General features: G+C 35.0%; 4 protein-coding genes and 1 long non-coding RNA gene across 5 annotated transcripts in view; 2 read left to right on the top strand and 3 right to left on the bottom strand.

The window, feature by feature from the left end:
* Positions 1 to 260: 260 nt before the first annotated feature.
* On the top strand, positions 261 to 5,116 carry lili (LMBR1-like protein). The gene is made up of 11 exons (XM_066284934.1): positions 261 to 366; positions 424 to 660; positions 1,089 to 1,158; positions 1,262 to 1,456; positions 1,517 to 1,750; positions 1,803 to 1,868; positions 1,932 to 2,084; positions 2,142 to 2,303; positions 2,361 to 2,515; positions 2,578 to 2,809; positions 2,865 to 5,116. Exons 2-11 carry the CDS (start codon positions 568 to 570, stop codon positions 3,071 to 3,073), a joined length of 1,569 nt encoding a protein of 522 aa, XP_066141031.1. The 5' UTR covers positions 261 to 366; positions 424 to 567; the 3' UTR covers positions 3,074 to 5,116.
* LOC136340691 (uncharacterized) lies at positions 5,004 to 6,164 on the bottom strand. The gene is made up of 3 exons (XM_066284941.1): positions 5,984 to 6,164; positions 5,425 to 5,654; positions 5,004 to 5,344 (listed from the first exon to the last, which is right to left on the bottom strand). The coding sequence occupies exons 1-2, from the start codon at positions 6,031 to 6,033 to the stop codon at positions 5,555 to 5,557; spliced, it is 150 nt and encodes a 49-aa protein (XP_066141038.1). The 5' UTR covers positions 6,034 to 6,164; the 3' UTR covers positions 5,004 to 5,344; positions 5,425 to 5,554.
* Positions 6,165 to 7,708: 1,544 nt separating this feature from the next.
* Positions 7,709 to 8,992, bottom strand: LOC136340690 (uncharacterized). Its single transcript, XM_066284940.1, has 5 exons — positions 8,836 to 8,992; positions 8,586 to 8,727; positions 8,198 to 8,386; positions 8,018 to 8,141; positions 7,709 to 7,964 (listed from the first exon to the last, which is right to left on the bottom strand). Exons 1-5 carry the CDS (start codon positions 8,885 to 8,887, stop codon positions 7,770 to 7,772), a joined length of 702 nt encoding a protein of 233 aa, XP_066141037.1. The 5' UTR covers positions 8,888 to 8,992; the 3' UTR covers positions 7,709 to 7,769.
* Positions 8,993 to 12,757: 3,765 nt separating this feature from the next.
* Positions 12,758 to 13,838, bottom strand: LOC136340503 (uncharacterized). The gene is made up of 3 exons (XR_010732319.1): positions 13,310 to 13,838; positions 13,103 to 13,253; positions 12,758 to 13,050 (listed from the first exon to the last, which is right to left on the bottom strand). It is a non-coding gene; the product is annotated as an uncharacterized lncRNA (long non-coding RNA).
* Positions 13,839 to 17,967: 4,129 nt separating this feature from the next.
* LOC136340776 (synaptotagmin-9-like) overlaps positions 17,968 to 20,525 on the top strand; it is a 40,676-nt gene continuing 38,118 nt past the window's right edge. The window contains exon 1 of the mRNA XM_066285103.1: positions 17,968 to 18,307. Coding sequence (XP_066141200.1) covers positions 17,968 to 18,307 — 340 coding nt within the window. The remainder of the gene's footprint in view (positions 18,308 to 20,525) is intronic.

The following is a 20,525-nucleotide window of genomic DNA, read 5'->3' on the forward strand; positions in this document are numbered from 1 at the left end:
AAATGAAGAGGTAAAGAGATTTCAGGGAAGAAAATAAAAATATTCATATTATTACAAACATTGTGCTCGAATGTAATGAGCGATATCTACTCAAAAATGTTCTATTAATTATAATGATTATTATCAAGCTTTTATCTATTTTTTGATAATCACACATGAGACGAAACAAGGAGGGTGGTTTGGTAGCTTTTACAAAAATGCGGCATTGCCATTCTGCTTCATACCTGGGAAAAGAGGAATTTTTCAATTTAAGTGACAGGTGTCACGTCATGTTCATCATATCAGTGTTTTGTTTTGAGTTCCTATAGTTTCTCTTCCAAAAATTATTGTAATTTTGCCCTGTTTTACAAACGAGATTTAACTAAGGTAACAAATATTTATGAAAAATATTTTATTTTTATTAAATTTTAAATTTTTGCCTAGTTGTTTCAGTCATCAAGGAGTTATATCTTGTATTTCCAGTATCCATTCGGTAAAACGTGGCTGTGTTCCTAGTTCTGTTTTAAAAATCCAAGCAGAGGCAAAATGCTGAGCAGGATTACCTTTGGAGCTCCTATGTGATATGTGATGCATATAATGGAAGATGAGTTTGATAGTGAATCTAAAGATGAATCTGACTCAACTGAACAAATTTTCCACAACAATGTTAGAGAGCAAATTGTGAGTTTCTGAAAATTCAGCTTATGTAGCCTCTAATAGTTCCTATACACAAAACTGTTGGCAATATCCAATTAATTACTATTTTCTAGTAGTTTTAATTTGGTTATGGACACCTTTGTATTGACTATATAGTGCAGTTGTTTTTCCATAGGGTCACCACATACATTAAAAAAAGAGGGCAAACAAAAGTTTACCCACTTCTGAAAATGTGTTGAAACGAATTTAACAATAATTAGTCTTGAAATACTCCTTTCACAACTACAAATTTATGAAAAAAATTATAAATTTGGGAAGATGTGCAGAGTAATCTTAAGCCTTTTAGGCAGTCCATTAAAGATCAGAAAAATAGTTCTAATATACTCAAATATGGTGATCTTTAATCACATTGAAATTAAAGCTATAGCTGTAATAGTTTCTTTTTTTTTTAGATATTCCTTTTGCTCTTCCTGGGTCTCTATTTGGCAAGTGCAGCCATATTAAGTCGATTTAAAAGAAAAGGTAAATATAGTGTTAGTAAACTGTTATGGCTCTCTTGCAATGAAAATTTTAAATAACACTGTGAGAAATTGAAATAAGCAATTTTTTGGTTAAACTTTTGCAGGTAAGGATGATTACTATAGTGGTGATGTGGATGAAGTGGCCGTGTACAGAATAAGCACCTGGTTATGCACCTTCTCTTTAGCAGTATCAATAGGTTCATTGCTATTGCTCCCAATTTCAATCATATCCAATGAAGTTCTAGTTAATTATCCAGACTGCTATTATATTAAATGGCTTAACTCTTCTTTAATTCAAGGTTTGTACTTTAAGACAACTTTCCTTCTCCATTAAATTTTTGTTTGCACTTAAATTTTAGGTTTTTGGAATTGTGTTTTTTTGTTATCAAACTTATCAATGTTTGTCTTACTACCATTTGCCTACCTTTTTACTGAGTCTGAAGGGTTCTTTGGTCACCGCAAGGGGCTGTGGGCACGAACTTATGAAACTTTTGTAGTTCTAGCATTGTTTGCAACTGTAGTGTTAGGAATTACATATGTTTTATCAGCATTATTCAGTGAGGATCCTACAACAAGAATGGTTCCTTTTTTCAGTAAGTTATGTTCTGATAAAGTGAAACTTAGTACAAATTTTCTTTTTTTTAGATTTGTGGATATACCTACCCTTTTTGTACTCTTGTACATCATTTCTTGGAGCACTTGTCCTGCTAGGTACCATTAATTAAAATTATTTTTATCAATTGCTGAATAATTTCTTTTTTACAATACTTTCAGTGTGTACCCCTTTAGGGTTTGTGCGTCTTTTTGATGTAGTAGGCAAATTCTTAATAAAACCACAAATACTTTTTGATTTAAATGAAGAGTACAGTGCCTGTGCAATTGAAGAGGAGTGTTTAGTTCGAAGGCTCAAACAGGTGGAGCATTATGGTGAGGCACCGGAGTTTTGTGTAAAAATCTGCAAATTGAGGTACTAATTTTTTAAAGGAAATTGGTACTCATATCCTGTTGCTTTATCTAATGGGAATGTACCAGTTCTGTATGATGAACCTAAATTATTTGATACTGGAATACGAATGCGAAACGGAGAGTTACAAGGCACATTGAGTGAAAAGTTGAAAGAAGTGGAAAAAAAGAGGAAGATTTTAGGTAACTTCAAATCTATTGATTCTGATAACAAAGGGACTATTTTTCTCTAATTTACAGACAAGCAGAGAAAAGCTTCATCTTTTATTAGAAATATCGTTTACCCGCTTGCAATACTGATATTAATCGGGTTAACAGGGATTGCTGTTTTGTTGGTTATTCAAAACACTTTATCGCTGTTGATAGGCATCAAAGCATTGCCAAGTAGTTCTAAGGTATGTTGAGTCAAGACTTGGTCAATTCAAGAACTTGCAATACTTTTTCTTCTGTTTTCCAGCAATTTACCTTAGGTGTCAGTTCATTATCCAAATTAGGACCATTTGGAGCGGCCTTGGAAATCGTGATAATAGTGTACTTCATCGCCACATCCTCTATCGGCTTATATACAACACCATTCATGCAAAGAATCAGGCCGACGCCAAAAAAAACCTCGTTTACTATTGTGATAGCGAATTGCGCATTATTGCTGATGATCAGCTCAGCTTTACCGCTGTTATCAAAGACTTTAGGTGGGTAATTAATTTATGATATATTGGAATACGTTGATATTAACTTATTTTTCAGGAATAACTAATTTTGATCTCTTGGGAGATTTTGGAAGTGTAGAGTGGTTAGGCAATTTCAAAATAGTACTTTTATACAATGTTTTATTTGCCATAGCAGCCTCTCTCTGCATTGTCAACAAGTTTACTGCCAAAGTGAGGCGGGAATTGTACGCCCGTTTACTAGAAAATTACGTGTATATCAATAACTGCGCGTCTTTTCTCAATTAGGTTTAGTTATTTTTTTCAAATTTGGGTCAGTATTTGTATATACAGAGTGGCCATTATCTCTCTCTCGTTGTGTGGCTAACTTTTTTCATTCAAATTGGTTTAAATGGGCAAAGTATGCACAGTTCATCAGAAATTTCAAACTAAGACGAATCAATATGAAGAACTTGGTCTCTTCAACTGTTCTGTAATAGACAATAGCAGTAGCTGCTGTAGACTGCTCGTTAAAGACAGTTCGCAATATTTTCCTGCAGGTGGAATTTATAATTTGTATTATTTTTTACAAATACGCGTATTTATAAATACGAAATTAATTTAACCTTTTGAGTCTCGTCTTCTTCATATTTTCGGTGTCAATCATTTCTTCAAGACGACTTGCAGGTAGAAAGGTTTATAAGTTTTTTACTGAGATTTAGTGAAAGATCTACGATTTCAATCAGTTAAAAGTCAATAACATCGTTTTACGACGAACTTTGGCCGTGCTTATCGTTGTCATTAGACACTTTAGACATATTATTTGTTATATGTTATTTTCATTACCATCGTCACTTACTGTAAACTTTTGTTTTGCATGTATTTATAGTATAGTTTTTTGTGTAATTTTTACAATTGTGAATCTTATTCGTTTTGAAAACACAGTGTTTTAAACTAATCCTTGTTATTCTCATTTTCTACACCTATATTGCTTCTGAAACTATGGATTTCACGGAATTCTATTTTAAAGCAATTCAGACCCAACATAATAGCGAATTAAAAGTAAGGATATAAGAACACAATAAAGACGCGTACAAGTGGGGTTAAGGTTCAGTCGGTTCTGGAAGGACATCTATGCAGATATCTATCAAAAACATTTTTAGTTTTTTTCTGCAATAAATATAATTTGAGAGATATTATATAACGTTTAATTAATTAACGATTTTTACTTCCTTCTGGATATTTCAGCAATGACTTATTAGGATGACATTCAAACATAGTTTTTGAAATAAAAAAATTAAACCATACAACGAGACAGTAGATAAATAACCTTTTTATATACTTGCAGTGCATACACTGTATCAAATGTAAGGTGGGTTAGTATCGGGATCTCTTAAAAAGTAAGGTACCTCATTTAACTTCAATTTTAGCCTTAATTCAAGTCGTGATTTTTCGGTTTAGCTGGTTAATGGAGTTCTTGACATGTTGGCGAATTAATTTTTATTTATCTGTTGGTACCAAATTTATGACCACATGGGCCCTCATAACGAAGTCAAGATTCTTAAATTTCAGTGCTTAATTCTGAATTAGCCCAATTGGAGATTGGAAAGTTCATGTTTACAATTTTGCTTTTAGTCTAGACTCTTGTCTTCCTACGCTTCAGGTTCTATTTTTATCTATTCTGCATATCATACGTATCTAATACTTCCATTTATGTGTGTGAAATTTAATGTTCTGCTACCTCTGGCCTGTTCGCTTAAATTGAAATATGCATCTATTACCATTTACAAGATTTTCATACTAGCCCTCCTGCTTATATTGAACGTGGTGTATAAATATTGAAGGAGTATAGAGAGATTCTGAACTGTTGTCCTATTTATTTTTAGCGTTTATTTAACTGTACCAATGATATTATCGTAGGTAGTAGGTTTGTTCTTTATTGCTGAACGAAATTTACAGTTTTCCGGTCTTGTCCATAGAATAAAATCCGTTTTTCTCTTCTAATAATCAGTACTAGTGACCTGGGCTTACAATGCCAGACATTACTTTTAAGTCCACGTAAATTTTCCCAGTTGAAATTTAGACGAAATTATAACTAAGAAATCAAAACAGGCAATAAATCGCCTTTTGTGCACACTGCTGCTAATGTTAACATGTCCTGAACTAGCAGTCCTACCTCAAAACTTATGGCAATAAATGCAAGATAGTACAAAAAGTTCAGCAAAATAAAGAACGAACATGGTGTTAAGAAGTTAAATATATATTTCATATACCGATTACAGTGTGATTAATACATAGTTTGAAGTATGTTGAGTGTGGCCAATAAAGGAATATTTTATTATTTAAATCAAATATTTTATTATTTCCCTAACTCTGGATAAATGTTTGTGTTCCAGATTTAGAATAACTGAATAGAATAGATAAATTATTGTTTAGCATATATGCATATCAGTAAAATTTCCGCTGTTTTTGAACTTAGTTCCCCATGCACCATATTGAGAATTTATCGTCTTAGTAGCAGATTCATTTTTGGGCTTATTCTGATATTTCATGCCCGTTTCGGATATTGTGGCTTTCCTTCTAGAAAAAAAATGAGGCGAGATATTAAAAGTACTGAGAGATCATTATGTCATCCCTCTGCATGTAAGTATTTTTCTTACTTTGTATTGTTCGTTTCAGATGCTGCTGGTCGTATCGAGGTAAACCTGGCTCCAATGTCTTGTACCATTTTGATGTTTGGTTTTTGTGCCTATTTTAGAGTTCTTCTAAGCTCGATAAAAGCGATAATTCTTAAGGAACGTGGTGAATTTGAGTGAGCACTTGCAACTCTTTTCTGTTACCGGTGTTTCCTTGCCTGCTGCCTTTCTTTGTGCGGAGGTTTTTCTCTAAACTGGAATTAAAAATAAAATTCTGCGTAGTTGTTCGTGGCGAATTAAGACAGTAGTATTTGTGGTCACCATATTATCCACAATTGGTCTGATTTTTAATTATATGCATATATATTTATACAGATTTTGCATAATTTCTGGCTAAATTATGGAGTGTTTAACATTAAAACTGGCAAATCTTCGAATCTTTCTTCTTAGAGGTATATATCGAAGACTATAAATAAGGCCGTATTTCTTTCATATTTCTGTTTATCTATCAAGGATGTAAGCGCAATTACGCGGAACAAAAATTGGACTTTTATGAGTTAGAACTAAAACTGGGTATAATTACCTTAAAGTTTGTTGAAACCTTGAAGTAACTAAAAAGTCTAACACATTCATGGACACAAAAGTTGGTTTTTATTTGTTAGGAATCATTCCAAGAAGCTCAAGAGAGAACGTAGTGAATGTTAACTCACTGAAATCTCATGAAACAATCAAAGCAAGTAACTGGTAGTACCGGTATTAATATAGCCAACCTTGTAATTTAAATATTAATTTATGGAAATTGTAAAAATTACTTCGATATCTGGTTTCAGTACGTAAGAACTCAGTTGAAATTCATATGAAAATAGCAGAAAAACATTTATCTAATGACAATTCCACTTTTGTCTATTTCATATTCAAATAATCTGGAAATTTCCGGATCGATTCTTAGATACTTAAAAATCTTTGGTAAACATGTTTATAAATTATAAAATTCTTGCTTTTTCCCATTTTATTTGAGGTTTACCTTATTTGAAAACGGCAATTAAAGAGATAAGATAATATTAATTTTTTTCAGGTATTTTTAGATTTTTATTAATATTATAAAGAGTGAAATTAGTTTTTTTGATAATGAGAAATCTTAGCCTTCCTTATGAAAGGTGAAAAAAATGGAAGGAAGATCCACTTATTGTACTTTATTTCAGCACGCACTCTTGTTTGTGCCTGTGGTTCAGTTGAAAAGTAAATTGAAATGCAATTTCAAATCGAAAAAGTTCAATTGCAACTGTGATTTAAACGGACAGTCAATTTACGGTTTTAGATCGGTTTCAATGGGGGTTACACTTGAGCTGTGATGGCAATTTAGACCCTATTTCTAGATTTTTTTCGCATTTGGTTCACGACCACGGGAAAATTGTGCCAATAACTCGTAAAACACTTTTGGCTTGTTATGTGAATAACTGTTTACGCATTGAGTGGAGAAAGGTTGCTTTCCTGCACTGTTGAAGTAAGTTCAGGTTTAGCGAATGCTTTCGACGGTTTTTTAAATCTGGCGTAGTGGAAGCTTTCATAAAATTTGTCCCGACGTTTCAGGGCCATTCTGCGAAATTGAGTTTAAGTTTGGAATTTTTAGCGCTTACGCAGAAGCAGGTATAATGAATATGAAGAGAGTGATAAAACTACAAAGTGGAAATTTGCAAGGAAATCTGCTTTGCGGCCATTCTATTGGTTGCAATTGATTATTACAGCAAATGTGCAGGCAAATTTCTGTTTTCTAATTTTATTACTCACTTCATATTCATAGGAACTACTTTTGCATAAACGCTAAATATTCCGAACTATTTCTCGCTCAAAATAAAGCTTCTTTTCAGTTGAAATTGAGGCTTAAGCTGAGATGCAATTTGAAAATGAAAAAAGTTCGAGTTGTGCTTAACATGAGGTGGTTTAAAATGACGATAAATTGGAAGTTTCGGTTAAGTTTGACTTAAATTGGGAGCAAATTTATATTTAACTTGCAGTTTATATTAACCCTGAAGTTGTGGTTTAAATGGAGGTTTCCGTTGAAACTTATGAGTAGATTAAAATGGCGACTTAAACACATCAATTAAAAGCTGAGTCGTTTATAGCAATAAAACTAAGTTGTTTTGCTTGATATCGAGTTTCAAGTGAATTTTCAAATGCATTTATGACTCATATCACTGTAGTTTTAAATTAAGAAATAGCTTCAGATAACATATCTCAAAATAAAGCAGGAAATTGAAGAAATGAAGTAAAAGATAATTCTATAGCTTTAAATGATGGTTCAATATGGTTCTAGGATCAAACTCAATTTCTTTTAATTAAAAAAACAAAAAATAAGCTAATTTTTCTCTTTACGATGAGGGTCGAGGGTTGTTAGCACACCAATCAGTCACTTCAGAGATACGTTCAGGATGATCGATCCAAAATTCATTGAATCTCTTTGTCCTTAGAAACTCCCCCACTTCGCCTGGAACGTGGTTCATCAGGAAATGGATGGCACGCTCGATGAGGGCGTTCGTCAAAATGTCGACTTCTGGAATTGAAACCTGAAAGCAGATCAGTTATTTCAAATTGTAGGACTACAAAACACAAAACCTACTTCAGTTTCCACCACACTAACCCCCAGGGTAAAATTTTTCACTTCTGACTTGATTCCCTGGTCTTCTTGCCCGCTCTTCGTGAGGTTGAAGATCCCAAAGAAGTCTGTATGGTATAGAACAACACTAAAATTTTTAAAAATTTTATTATCATCTTCACACGAGGTGATTGAAGTATTAACTTATAGCTACCGCTTCCGCTAAAAAGCTCAAGTGAATACTCGTAGTTTCCAGTGAAATTGAGCACTGGCCAATAAATGTCGTAATCAATATTGAGGCCGTTGGGGCTCGTATATGAGGTCACATTCACTTCCTTCAACTCCAAATCCATGAGGTGGAAGAGGTAGTTGTCGGTTATTTCCAAGTATAAGCTGCAAATTTGTGGTGTTTATCATATGAGACCGAATATTTCTATGCTTGATGTCTCATGCGGAAAACAATTTAAGAAATTTAAATGTGTTATTTGATGAATTTAAAGGTCATGTGAAATCATCAATGCAAACACTTCAGTGCTATCTGGGGTTACACAATGGTTCGTTCAAGCAAATATTGTCTATAGGTTTTACTCACTCGTTTCCTAAAAGAGACGAATTAAATACAATATCTCTGATCTTCAAGGGATTATGCACTGGAATCAATCCTTCTATGCCATTTTCCGTTGCCCACAGAGCACAATCCACGAATTTATACACGAGGTCCGTGTCGTTGGTACCTGAAAGGTTTATAGAGTTGCAGGTATTGCTGCCTTATAAGAGTTAAAGCACACATTTTATTTAGCAAATACGCTGAGAATTGAATGTTAAAGGAAGTGTTAACTCACCTTGTGCGGTGCTGAAGAAAGCTAATAAAACTATAGCAGCCACTGTTTTCATTTTGAATTTAATTTGATTTAATTTAATTAAATTTGATGAAATTTAAGTAAAATATAATGAAACTTAATTGGTTGAAGATGTTGGTATGAGCATTTAACTTTTTTTTGAACAGTATTTATATATCTATTTCAATCGCGATTATACTTTTGAGATATGGATTAATAATTAGATAAACTAACTATGACCAACCAGAAGGACCCACTTACTTATGCAAAATTTCCAAGTACCTAAATTTCATGCACGTGTATTGAAAATGATCAAAGAATTGCTACTCATGATATATTATATTTTGTTTATTAGTTGAAATTATGAATGCTTCACTTATGAGAGTCTAATTGTTTATTAAAAGTTTCATTCGATAAAAAGGTTTTATGCGTCGCTCTGGTCTTAGAGTTATACAGCCTATATTTTCGACGGTAGGTTAAGTATGGAGATTATTAAATATATATTTTTCGGCTTTATATTATAATTACCATCCCCCAATAAAAAAATTCTTTGTAAAGAGATGTAATATTCTAATAATAAGCCGGCAATATTCCACGTCTCGTCCTGAAAACAGAAATCAATTTAGCCCGAAAAAATATCTTCATTATGCAAAGGGCTTTGTGCACCTGTTGGCTGCTATAAATGCGAAAAGCTTTTACTGGGAGTTTCTTAAAGGACGAGCAATCATTATATTATGTTGAACGCGAGGGTTTGCTAACTGGAAATTAGTTCTTCTATTAAGAGGTTTGCTTTCCTGTTAAAAACATAGGAGGTTCTACTTAGGTCTTCTAAGGTCGTTTTCTAATGCCACTGACTTTAAAAGTCTGAATGTAAATTCGGAAATCGCCTTTCCTCAGGGGAAAGCTTCTCCTAGTGTTGTTCCGGAGTTTGAAGAATCCTAATATACTTGATAAATTGAAATTGCAGGAGAAACTTTCTCAGTGTCTTGATTTAGGTCTTCTGAAATCAATTTTCAATGCCACTTTTTTTCTTTATGAGCAAAACCTTCCCCTTGAAGTCTGGATAAAAATTAGAAAGTCTTCTCTTTATTTCCAGCCTTACTTTGGAGAATCCAGGCACTAATTTAATTGAAATAACAGGAAAATCTTCGAAGCGCTTGTATTGAGGTCATTTAAAATACATTCAGAATTTTCTTTCTTCTAGGGTCGGTGTAGCTCTCAGAAGTTTTCAGAAAGTCAGAGAGCTCTCAGCAAGATTAAAAAGTCAGGAAAACTGGGTGTTTTTGCAGCTTCCTGCAGAAAAAATGAAATTAGGGAAGTAATTACGAGGTACTCGTACTGAAGTGTTCTGTTTACTCAAAGAGCATTTCCAGCGGAACCTTGTGTATATGCCGACCTAAAACCTCCACGCAGAACTCTGGATAAAAATTCGGAGACTTTGTTTCACCTACCAGCTTCTTTTTCGAAAGCCCAAATATACATTGGTAGTATTTAAATATGAAAAAAAATCTTTGTAGTGTTTTTTATTGAGTAATTTAAAAGTTAATTTCCTGAAAATCATGGTTTCCAGAGATAAAACTTGCTCTTAAAAGTTATTAGGTGAAAAAATCTCTAATTGTGGTGGGAAAAATATTCTCTACTTTCCCAACTTGCTGTTAGAGAATCCAAATATTGAGGAAATTAAAATAAGAGAAAAATTTGTGAAGTACTTGTATTGACCGTCTCTTGGAACCTTTTTTCTTCTTTCACTTTCTGACTGGAGAATGCAGATATCCTTATTGCATTGAAAAAGAGAAAAATCTTCGAAGTGTGTTTCTTATAATAGCATCATCTGAAGTGAAGTTCCAGAAATTCCAGGGCGTTTAATTAAAAACAGTAGCGCCTGCACAGGGAGAATAGAAAAATTTTAATTTCAAACCTGGACAAATAATGTTTTTTTTTTGGATCCATTGGACAGTAGACTAAATTCAAATATTTTGCGACGAGTTCTAGTAATCAACGTAAATATTTCAACCTTTCGACTGGCCCAAATCGTGAGGAACATTCTTGTTGGAGGTTCCTTACAGATTAAATGTTAGCAAGTAGAACTGAATGGAACTTTATTGGGATCATTCGGGTTCCCACGCACTTTTTGAAAAATCCACTTCAAGACTGCGGGGCCTCTATGTATAGAGTGCTACATTAATTGTGTGATTAATTCTAATATCGTCCACCACACTCCCGATTTACTCTGGCATCAGCGATGCACGTGTGTGGGAACGTGGGCTTTCAATGGGAAATTACGTATTTCCAGCCCCAATAATTTTTTTTTTAAATAACTGCTGTGATATTAATAAATTTAATAACATGATCATTCTGAGAAAAGATGAATACATGACTGAAGAAAGTTGCGGCAAAGGAAATGTTTCAATTACTTTAATGTCTATTAAAATAAGGTCGCTTGTTTACAGACAAATTTTCGTTGTAGGGCCCTGTAAATAGAACATGGGGAAATCGATTGTGCTGATATGAAAGGGCTATTATCTCTTTTTTCGTTTTAACAAGGTCGACGTTTTTAAAGCCTATTATAGTCTAAATTGGTCGTCGATAATAATAGAGACATGGAGTATGGAGAGCCACACGAGCGGCGCAAAAACATCCCAATAATAACAGCCGATAACTTACAAAGAGACGCAACAGTGTCCCCTTCCTTCGTCCCTTTGCCCTTCCCAAAATCCCTTTTTGCCAGTGTTGCCAGACCGCAAATCGAATCAACAGTAGTTTTTATAAAAATCAAGATAGCTTAAATGAAATATAAGTAGGAACGTGGGAGCCCTGCCTGCACCACTAAGAGAGGAGTGATTTTCAGTTTTTGAGTTCATCAACGGCCTGCGTGGGGGCATAGGTAATGTTGAAATGTCCTGAGTTAATTGCCCTAGTTAGGATAACAAGTTTATCACACGAATAGTCAATCAAACCAATTCGAACGCCCTTTGATAGAACACTTTGACGTTTGTTAAATTTGCTATAAAGAACTCTTCAGAACAGTAAGGATGTTGAACATGAAGGGAAATAGAGCAAAAGGGGATAGTTCAAAAAGTTGAGCAAGAGACTCAATGATTATATCGAAGAATCTCTAGAACCTCGTAGGCACTGAGAAATGTTGCTTCTAATTGCTTCTGTGTGGACGAGTTTTTGTATACTACGAGGCTTCTATATTTCGGTTTCCTGCATAGGATCTGCGGTCTACCGGAATTACGCAAGATTCGCGGTCTTACAGCAGACTTCCGACAAAATACGTGGGCACCCGACTTATGTTAACCAGTAATGGAGTTCCAGAGTCTACTTTCAAGTTGAAATTTTATTTATTATTTTCTATGTGTACAGGGTATCCTATATATCATTCTATAAATCAGGTTTTAGTATACAGAGTGTTTCAACAGTGTCTCATTACTGGCGACCCAAGACTATTAATAATAGAACTGGGTGCAACAACAAATATTTGGCAGCAAATGGTGAAAGATACTTTCCATATGAGACGCCCCGGATATTTCCATGTCGTTCTAAAGTATACGTAGCACTTTGATCCATGCCCCACGTATTTAACTTGATGCTCTAACTCTAATACTAAAAGATATAACTATGCACTTGTGGGACACCCTGTGTACGTGACGCTTTTAGATAGATTCAGTTTTAGCATTTAAGTTTATGTAATTATAGCTTAATTTCTACAGGGTGTTTCAGCACTGTACAATAATGTTCTTTCGCAACAAAGTTAGAGTGTAACAATAACAGTTTCGATCTTTGCACTTGCGTCATACAGGCATGTCGTATGCATTAAATCAATTCAAGGTCAAGGTTCAATATGATTAGTGGCATCTCGAAAATTTTATGTTTTTTCGATTAAAATGAAAAAAGCTTGTATAACAAACGCAGGTAACGAATATAGGAGTTGAAGAGCTTTATGAATTAAACACCAGAAGAATGAAATTAAAATCAGGAAAAGTGCTTACAGTTTTGCGGAACACAGTGAAGGCATTAACATATATTCTCACGCCTCTGATCGTGGTAAAATTGTAACGAATAACCAACTGAAAGACATACGCTCACATCGCCATCTTTACTCAACCTGTATACACTCCACCATTATTAACTTTGACTCGTTAATCCAGTCTGTAGAGGACATGCATATTTTATGTCTGTCTTTGTTATTTGAATATTACGTTCCCGCCACACGCCCTAGAGACGTATGTGCTACTTAATACGATGCACATGCAAAGATCCAAATTACCTATTCTACGTGAATCTATTCTGAATTGTCGCCACCATCGCATTATTTTGACATTTTTGTTGAGGGTAACTTTGAGACGCCATGATGGAAAACAGTTAGTGTTTTATGCGGCTTCAAAGCTGCGTGACGTCTCAAACGTCCCTCGGCCGTGCTAAAAAATGATAATCGAAGAGTAAATTTCAAATTGAACGAAAAAATTCGACTTACTCGAATCCAGTTCAGTGACGCAGGTATCAAATTGAGTTTTATGACGATGGCATGAAACGCGCTCATTTCTTCTTGTAAAATCCTTACGACACAGCAATAACGGACTGTGTCACCTATTTACACCGGTAAATTGAAGCCATATTCAGGATCGGCTGTGTTCAGTCTTCTGTGATACCAGAGGCACTTGATTGGTGCAGAGTATGAAAGACAGTTTAATTTTCCGGTTTTCGTGAATAGCGCCGTTATACGATGACGAAGGCCAGTTACGTTAACTTTAAACTAACCCGAATTAACCTTGAGTTGCTGATGTGTCCACGAATTACCGCAGGAATGCAATTTGCAATTAAATGCCTCAAGGCTGAGTTATCTGTCAGTTTATTGTGTATCCTCATTTATTTCCGTTTCTGGTTTGTTTTCACTTTAATATTCTTTACTTACTACTTAACACCATCGCTAAATATGCTAAATTCTAGTACCAAACACAAATTCTTCTATTAAAAATTCGAGTCATTTTTTAGACCAATTGAAATTTTGAAAACGTTGAATTTTTTTGGCAGCTTTGCCAAAAATGGCTTTGGGATGCCATGATAGTTGACAACGTTAAAAATTGACGTTTGCGCATATGCATTGCACATGTCAAACACCTTTGAGCCATTCTTAAAATGATGATGATTCGGCTGCAATCTTCCAGTTCAACGTGAACATTCCCGTAGTTCAAATCACCTCAGTGATCTAGATAACAAATTAAGTTGATTCCGATGTTGTAAAATGCGCTCATTTCGTCACATAAAGAAAATAATATTATTATCATTCTAGTAGATAAAAGTAACGCCACAGTAATAATCAATGTGTTACCTATTCAATCACGTAAATTAAGATGTTGAACCATTTTCATGGTCGTCCCAGCCTTATTTTCTATGATATCAGGCCATTTGACTCTTGGAAAAAACGGAAAATAATTAATTTTTCTAATTTTCCTTAGAAGTTCCGCTACATTATCTCTAACAGAGATTACATGAATAAATTCGGGAACGGCATTTTTAATAAAATGCTTCAAGGACGAGTTATTTGTCATTTTTTTGTGCATACCCGTCAGTTTCCCATTTGTTTTCACTTTAATATTCGCCCCAATGGCGTTGAGAGGCCGACTGAGGTGCCCTTTTCTAGCAAATTTGCACCAGATTTGTGAAATTCGTTTAAGTAATTTTTTTGATTTTGTGATGACTAAATTCTTAGGAACGAATAGAAAATAATTTTGAGCTGGTTGTTGTCTCTCTAGGTTCAGTAAATTTTGGTGCGAACATAACAAAAAACAAAGTTTATGATGGTCACCAAAAAATCAAAACGTGGGATTGCAAATACATATGACATCGCCATGTCATAGAACAGAGAAAGTTGCAAAGTTTTTTCAAAACGTAAATTTTCTTTAATGCCTCCGAAAATCGTCTCGATTTTGCAAAATTTTAAAGCGGAACATCCCCGAACCCTCAATTACTCAACTTTGTCCAGAAACGAGCACCCTGTATATATATACGTAAATATGTAACATATACCTAAAAGCGCCGACAACAGCGCCTCACCTGTTTGCAGGGATCACAACAGGCTGCCGCCGGGGAAACTCCGCGTAAAGTTTGCCCGTGCGAGAGAAAGCCTTTTCCACCAAGGTTGAGGGTCAAGTTCAATCGATGCAGGAGCGCGGAATTTTGCAGGGAACCCTCCTCTAAATAGGTCGAGGCTACGGTTAATTCGCCGTTTGGGAATCGGGGTTATTTCAGAATGGATAAATAGTGGATAGGGCTGGAAATTTATCGGCTAAATACCCTCATTTAAATTGATATTCACTGGACAAACGGATTGAGCAAATTGGAATCCGATTTAAATATTACTGTGGGGGAACTTTAAATAGCTCATTTCATGATATATTTGTCGACAGCGGCGACATTTATTGCGGTATATGCCGTCAAGTTTATTTTTATATTTTCACCAAAATAAATATTTTAATTGTGGAAATTCTCCACAGTTCCGGCCTATCTAGATCTCAAGAGTCCTAACCGATCCAAAAGCTAAGTCCCATAGAATTTTAAAAACCGATACCTACATAAGTGTGACGCCACGAACTAGGTCGACCGTTTCCGGGATCTGGCTCTACGGGATCTGGAACTAGTCCAAGGTCGAGTGGTGGGGGAATTCCGACTGCTCACATTTTATCTCTCTTCAGACAATGTGCTCAAATCGACTTGGATCCAGGTTCCAGGAATAATGCGAATTACAACAGAGAACTTGGGGAAAAATTATCGCTTCACGAAACCAATTTTGGCTTAATTATCGTCGCATTCCTTTGTGGTATTATTTCACCAGAAGTTTGATAACTAAGAAGGACGTAGTTGCAGGAGGAGAATTTGTTAAATTTGCAAAGTTACTACGCGTATTGTTGTGAGACCTCGATCCTCGATCAATAATCGTGTGAAATTAGCTCAGAAGACAAATGACTGAGTTGTGTTCGCTTATAAATCGGAATTCAATGAAATTGGGCTTCTAGTATTGCTCCGTAGGAGCGAGAGCCAAAGAGCTCAATGGATGTTAATTAATATCAATAAGCGTTAAGTAATGTCGATCGAATTGAAGGTTACCGGGTTTTCGCCCGTCATCATTAATATTCTTTAAATGACGAGATGTTTAAATTGATGAACAATTTCGAATATCAAAGTGTCAACTGATGCGGAAGTCCCATTTTTTACAATTCTCAGATAAATTGCTAAGAGCATTCAACAAAGAAATTGGCCGCACTTTAAAGGCTGCAACACGAAGTACCCACTCAAATCGCTTTAAAATTATTACAGTCAACGCAACCATGAGAAGGAATAAAAGAAGCCCAGTTTGGGGCTATGTGCGAAAGCGTACTTACTCCTCGATCCGCCTCTGGCCAATAAATCTTATTTGTAATTTAAAAAGCATTGAAAAAGTGCGTTTGAATACCGGCGGCGTAGATAAAGATCACAATTTCCTTCCAGAAAGAACCAGCAATAAGTCAAATGGAAGGAAAAATTGTTGGGAGGTGGCATGCCAAGTGTTCTTAGAGTGTTGATAATTTTGAAACTTAAGTAGGTATGATGAACATAGAATCGAACTGAAGGTACTTTAAATACGAACATCATGCCGATTCCGACAATATACGAATAAATGTGAAAAAAATGATTAAAAAGCAATGTCCTGAGGATGGTCTGAAACATATATCGAAACGTCGTTAGTATTAACAAAAAACTTCCTGTTTCTGTTCACAAATGCGTGATAACAACTAACTGATAAATCAAGGAGGAAATAATTTCGCAGAATTGCTGGATCCGAAAATACTATGATATGTTCACGATTTATTGTGTAGTAAACGCTATAAGGATTGTTGGTGATTGCAAAAATGTGCATTGGAAGCTAATAAGCGCAGGGACGTACAGAACATAATTTTTAAGTTACGATCAATGAATGCAGAGTTGTATTGACAGGGTAGTCCCTGTCGAAGCAGTGTAAACCCTAAGAAAAAAGTCGTTGTACTTAATAGTGTAGAAATCCATAGACTTCTATAACTTTTCAAAGTTGTGGAAGAACTCTGAACACTTTATGAAACATTTGTAAAATTTGCAAAAACTCAGAGAAACGGAGTCATTTATATTCATGCAAATTCTATTAACAATTTCAGATAAAAGAATGAAGGGACCAATCAAATCAGGATCAACAAATTAATAAAATGGAGGTTACATTTATATAAAAGCTGCAGTAAAAGATCCTTCATTTTCCAAGAAGGGCGAAAGGGTGTGAAAGAGGGGACAACCTGTCGCCTTATACAGAAATTTGTGGACCTTTTCGTTTTTCCTTTCTTTAATGTTGTTTTCCACCACTTCAATACACTTTAATGGTCTGTCTTTGTTCCTTTCAGTGGCCTGTTTCTTTTTTGGGGTTTTCTTTATTTTCAATAAATAACCCAACACCTTGCTTTGTGGCTCTTTGGAGGTTTTCTTGTTAATTAATTAATAATTTTGGCTTTTTTAAATGGTTTTACAATCATCTCTATCATCAATTCACAATCAACAGACAGTTAAATAAAGGAGTCTTATCAGGAAATTGCGTTACAATTGTATACAGATAAAAAGCGAGCTCCTGGGACGGATTAAGCCTTTAAAGCTGTTGTTAATGCTGCAGCAGTATTAACAGACATTGAAAAACGAAATTGTGTGACGCTCAAAGCTCTGGAAAAATGATCTATCGAGGATTGAGCTTATTTTAGATTCGTCATGCAGTTAATTTTACGTCAGTTAAAAATTCTGGATTTTTTTCAGTTTTATCATATTCCAAGATGTTCAGGATCTTTAGTTGATTTATCTAATAGAAGACTCAATATGTTGTGCTATGATATTTTATATGTATTAGTTTTATGCACTCATCCAAAAAGAAATTGCAGTTTTCTATATAGGAGATATTGTTGAGACCGCAGTGCTTTTTGTGCAACAACACGCTCTGCCTGTCATAACAACGATGCGAATCCCAACGAGTTTTTCCCACATATCTGATGCAAGTTCATAGTAAATTAATTCATTGGCCTAAAAACTCCCAAATTAGAGGCTCAATATCTCGCCAAATCTCGCCAAACAAAACCCATCCTGGAAACAATGCCTCTTCAACAGATTGCAAGGAGGGTATCACGTGCTGGAAACGACCCGGTGCACGTTCCGACGCCAGGCGTTCTAGGGACGCCGCCGACGACCGTGAATCTGGCCAATGGAGAGCCGGCATCGCGCCTACGTCACTCACGGGCCGACAAGTTCAACTGGCCCTCCGCTGATCCGAACTTGGCACAGTCCGCGATGATCCGTCCAGAAAACGGTGTCGTCGCGACGCCCCAGGAGACGGCGATACGTCGCTCCCACGAGAAGATGCTGCATCAGGCCGCCACTTCCTCCAAGGGCAGCTCGGGGGATGAGGGGGACGAGACTAATCCTGAGCAGAATAGTAAGTTGTCGCATTTAGTTTAGATTTAATTTTTGAAAGATGCATTTTGTCATAATTTAGACAAGTTTTGTGTTGGGGAAAATTTTTGTAGTGTCGAATTTTAGGTCACGAGAAAAGCAGCAAAAGAAGTCATTAAAGGTAAAAAATAGGAGCGAACCAGGAAATTGGGAATCCATGGTTCGATCTTTAAAAAAAATTATATGATTTTTAAAATAAATAAACAGTTCTCAAAACCAGACGAAAACTCACTCCAAAAGAATGAGCCAAATATGAAATAATTCTTAATATTCTCACTTCGCAAAAAATACCTGTTGGCTTTCAGTGCAGATCATTTCAGGACGTGCCACTCCTGCTTGATATCGAGGTCTGTGTTGCTCTTTTCTTTCCCTTCCGAAAGATATAAATCTCGTATATAAACAGAGACCAGCGATAAAAGATTCACGAATTGCGAATCAAAGGCCAAGATCGAGCCATAAAATCATTAAAAACGCAATGGAGAATTTATCAACGGAAGTTAAAGTGCAACTAACTAAATTGGAATTGTTTATTCAATTTTGATGCATTTTCTGCCAATTATTCAACGCGTAGCAAGACTTGAAATAATGTTTTATTTATTAGTGATAAAAAATTTATCCCCGGACACCACTGGCAGTATCTAATAAAACTCATTACATTTTCCGGAATAAAATGTCATAGAAATTTACGGCAACCTGTTCCAAATTGAATAAAATTGTGTATAAAACTCACGTCTTGAATCGGCTCATTTATTAACTCTTTGACTAAAAAACCGTTATAACTGACGTGACGCTTAAATAGAAGAAATTAGTATACGTGAAAGCAGTCACGTTAATTATTTTGCATTTTTGAAAGTTTCTATTACACAATATTCTCAAAATTTTGCACAGAATTTGAAAATATACAGGGTGTCCCACAAGTGTTTCATTATATTTCAGTGGGTAATAGTACATTGAAAAATAATATGACTCCCTATATAAACTATATTCCAATAATGCTTCATTAAGAAGATACAGGGTGTTAAACTTTACTTAAAATATCTAACTTTTATTGATATATTCAAAATCGTTTGAGATATGTAAGTGAAATTTGGTATGTTTTGAGAGTTAATGTAGACGCATTTATTTATGCAAAAGGGCTATTTTTCGTTTCACCAGTGACGTGCGTACGGACACCTCTTAGCATATTTAAAAAAAAAAACATGGTGCGCCACTGCTTTTTATCAAAATAAAAATTATTTTTAGAAGTTTAATTTCATTTAGAAGAAAAATACTAACTTGACTCTTTTTCGTCCGACGTATCGTTTACCAGTAAAAAATTGAATACCGTCTATATGCACAATATTCTCTAAATGGTTTTAATAATATTAAGTTTGTTTTAAATATTATTAATTTGCTATAACATTATAGAAATTGTTCAAATTGGTGGCCATTTTGTTCAATACATAATTGAGCTCGCCTGTTCATTGATACTCTGATACGTTGAAATATTCCAGGTGTGTTTTAAGTTTAACACCCTGTATCTTCTTAATGAAGCATTATTGGAATATGGTTTATGTAGGGAGTCATATTATTTTTTAATGTACTATTACCTACTGAAATATAATGAAACACTTGTGGGACACCCTGTATACAGGACTTCCCATAACCTAACAGACGGACACTGAGGGTGAGTTCCTTAGTCAATTTCAGACCGAAAATGACTTATACACATACATCCATAATTTAATATTAGAGGAATTATCGGTAATTAAAGATTGAAGTTATAAATCAATTTTTGTTATCTTTTAGAATCAACCTTGTGCTAAAATGAACCAATATTTAGCTTGTTCGTTAAGGCGAAATAAGGCTCGTATCATATAGCGTCAGTGGGTAGAATGAGAATCTTGCGAAATATAATATTTTTATTCCCGCTAGCCGTTTAAGTTACTCGTGTTACCCACTTGCTCATTCACTACAACAGGCAATATCCTGATCTTATCCGAGTTTTCTTTTAATATTAAGTTTTCGAGTTTTGGATATGCGCATGAGGAATTTTCGACTTGGAACTGTCAGAGAAACTCACCCTTAGCCAATGTCTATCCAGTCATGGGACACATTGTGAAACATTAGTTTCAAAAATGCACGATTAAAAAAAGTATTACGAGGGTTTTTGACAACACGCTACATAAATTTTAAATGAATTTTGAGCCACGCGGCCTTCC

This window comes from Euwallacea fornicatus, chromosome 8 (assembly GCF_040115645.1).
Source record: "Euwallacea fornicatus isolate EFF26 chromosome 8, ASM4011564v1, whole genome shotgun sequence".
NCBI lineage: Eukaryota > Metazoa > Arthropoda > Insecta > Coleoptera > Curculionidae > Euwallacea > Euwallacea fornicatus.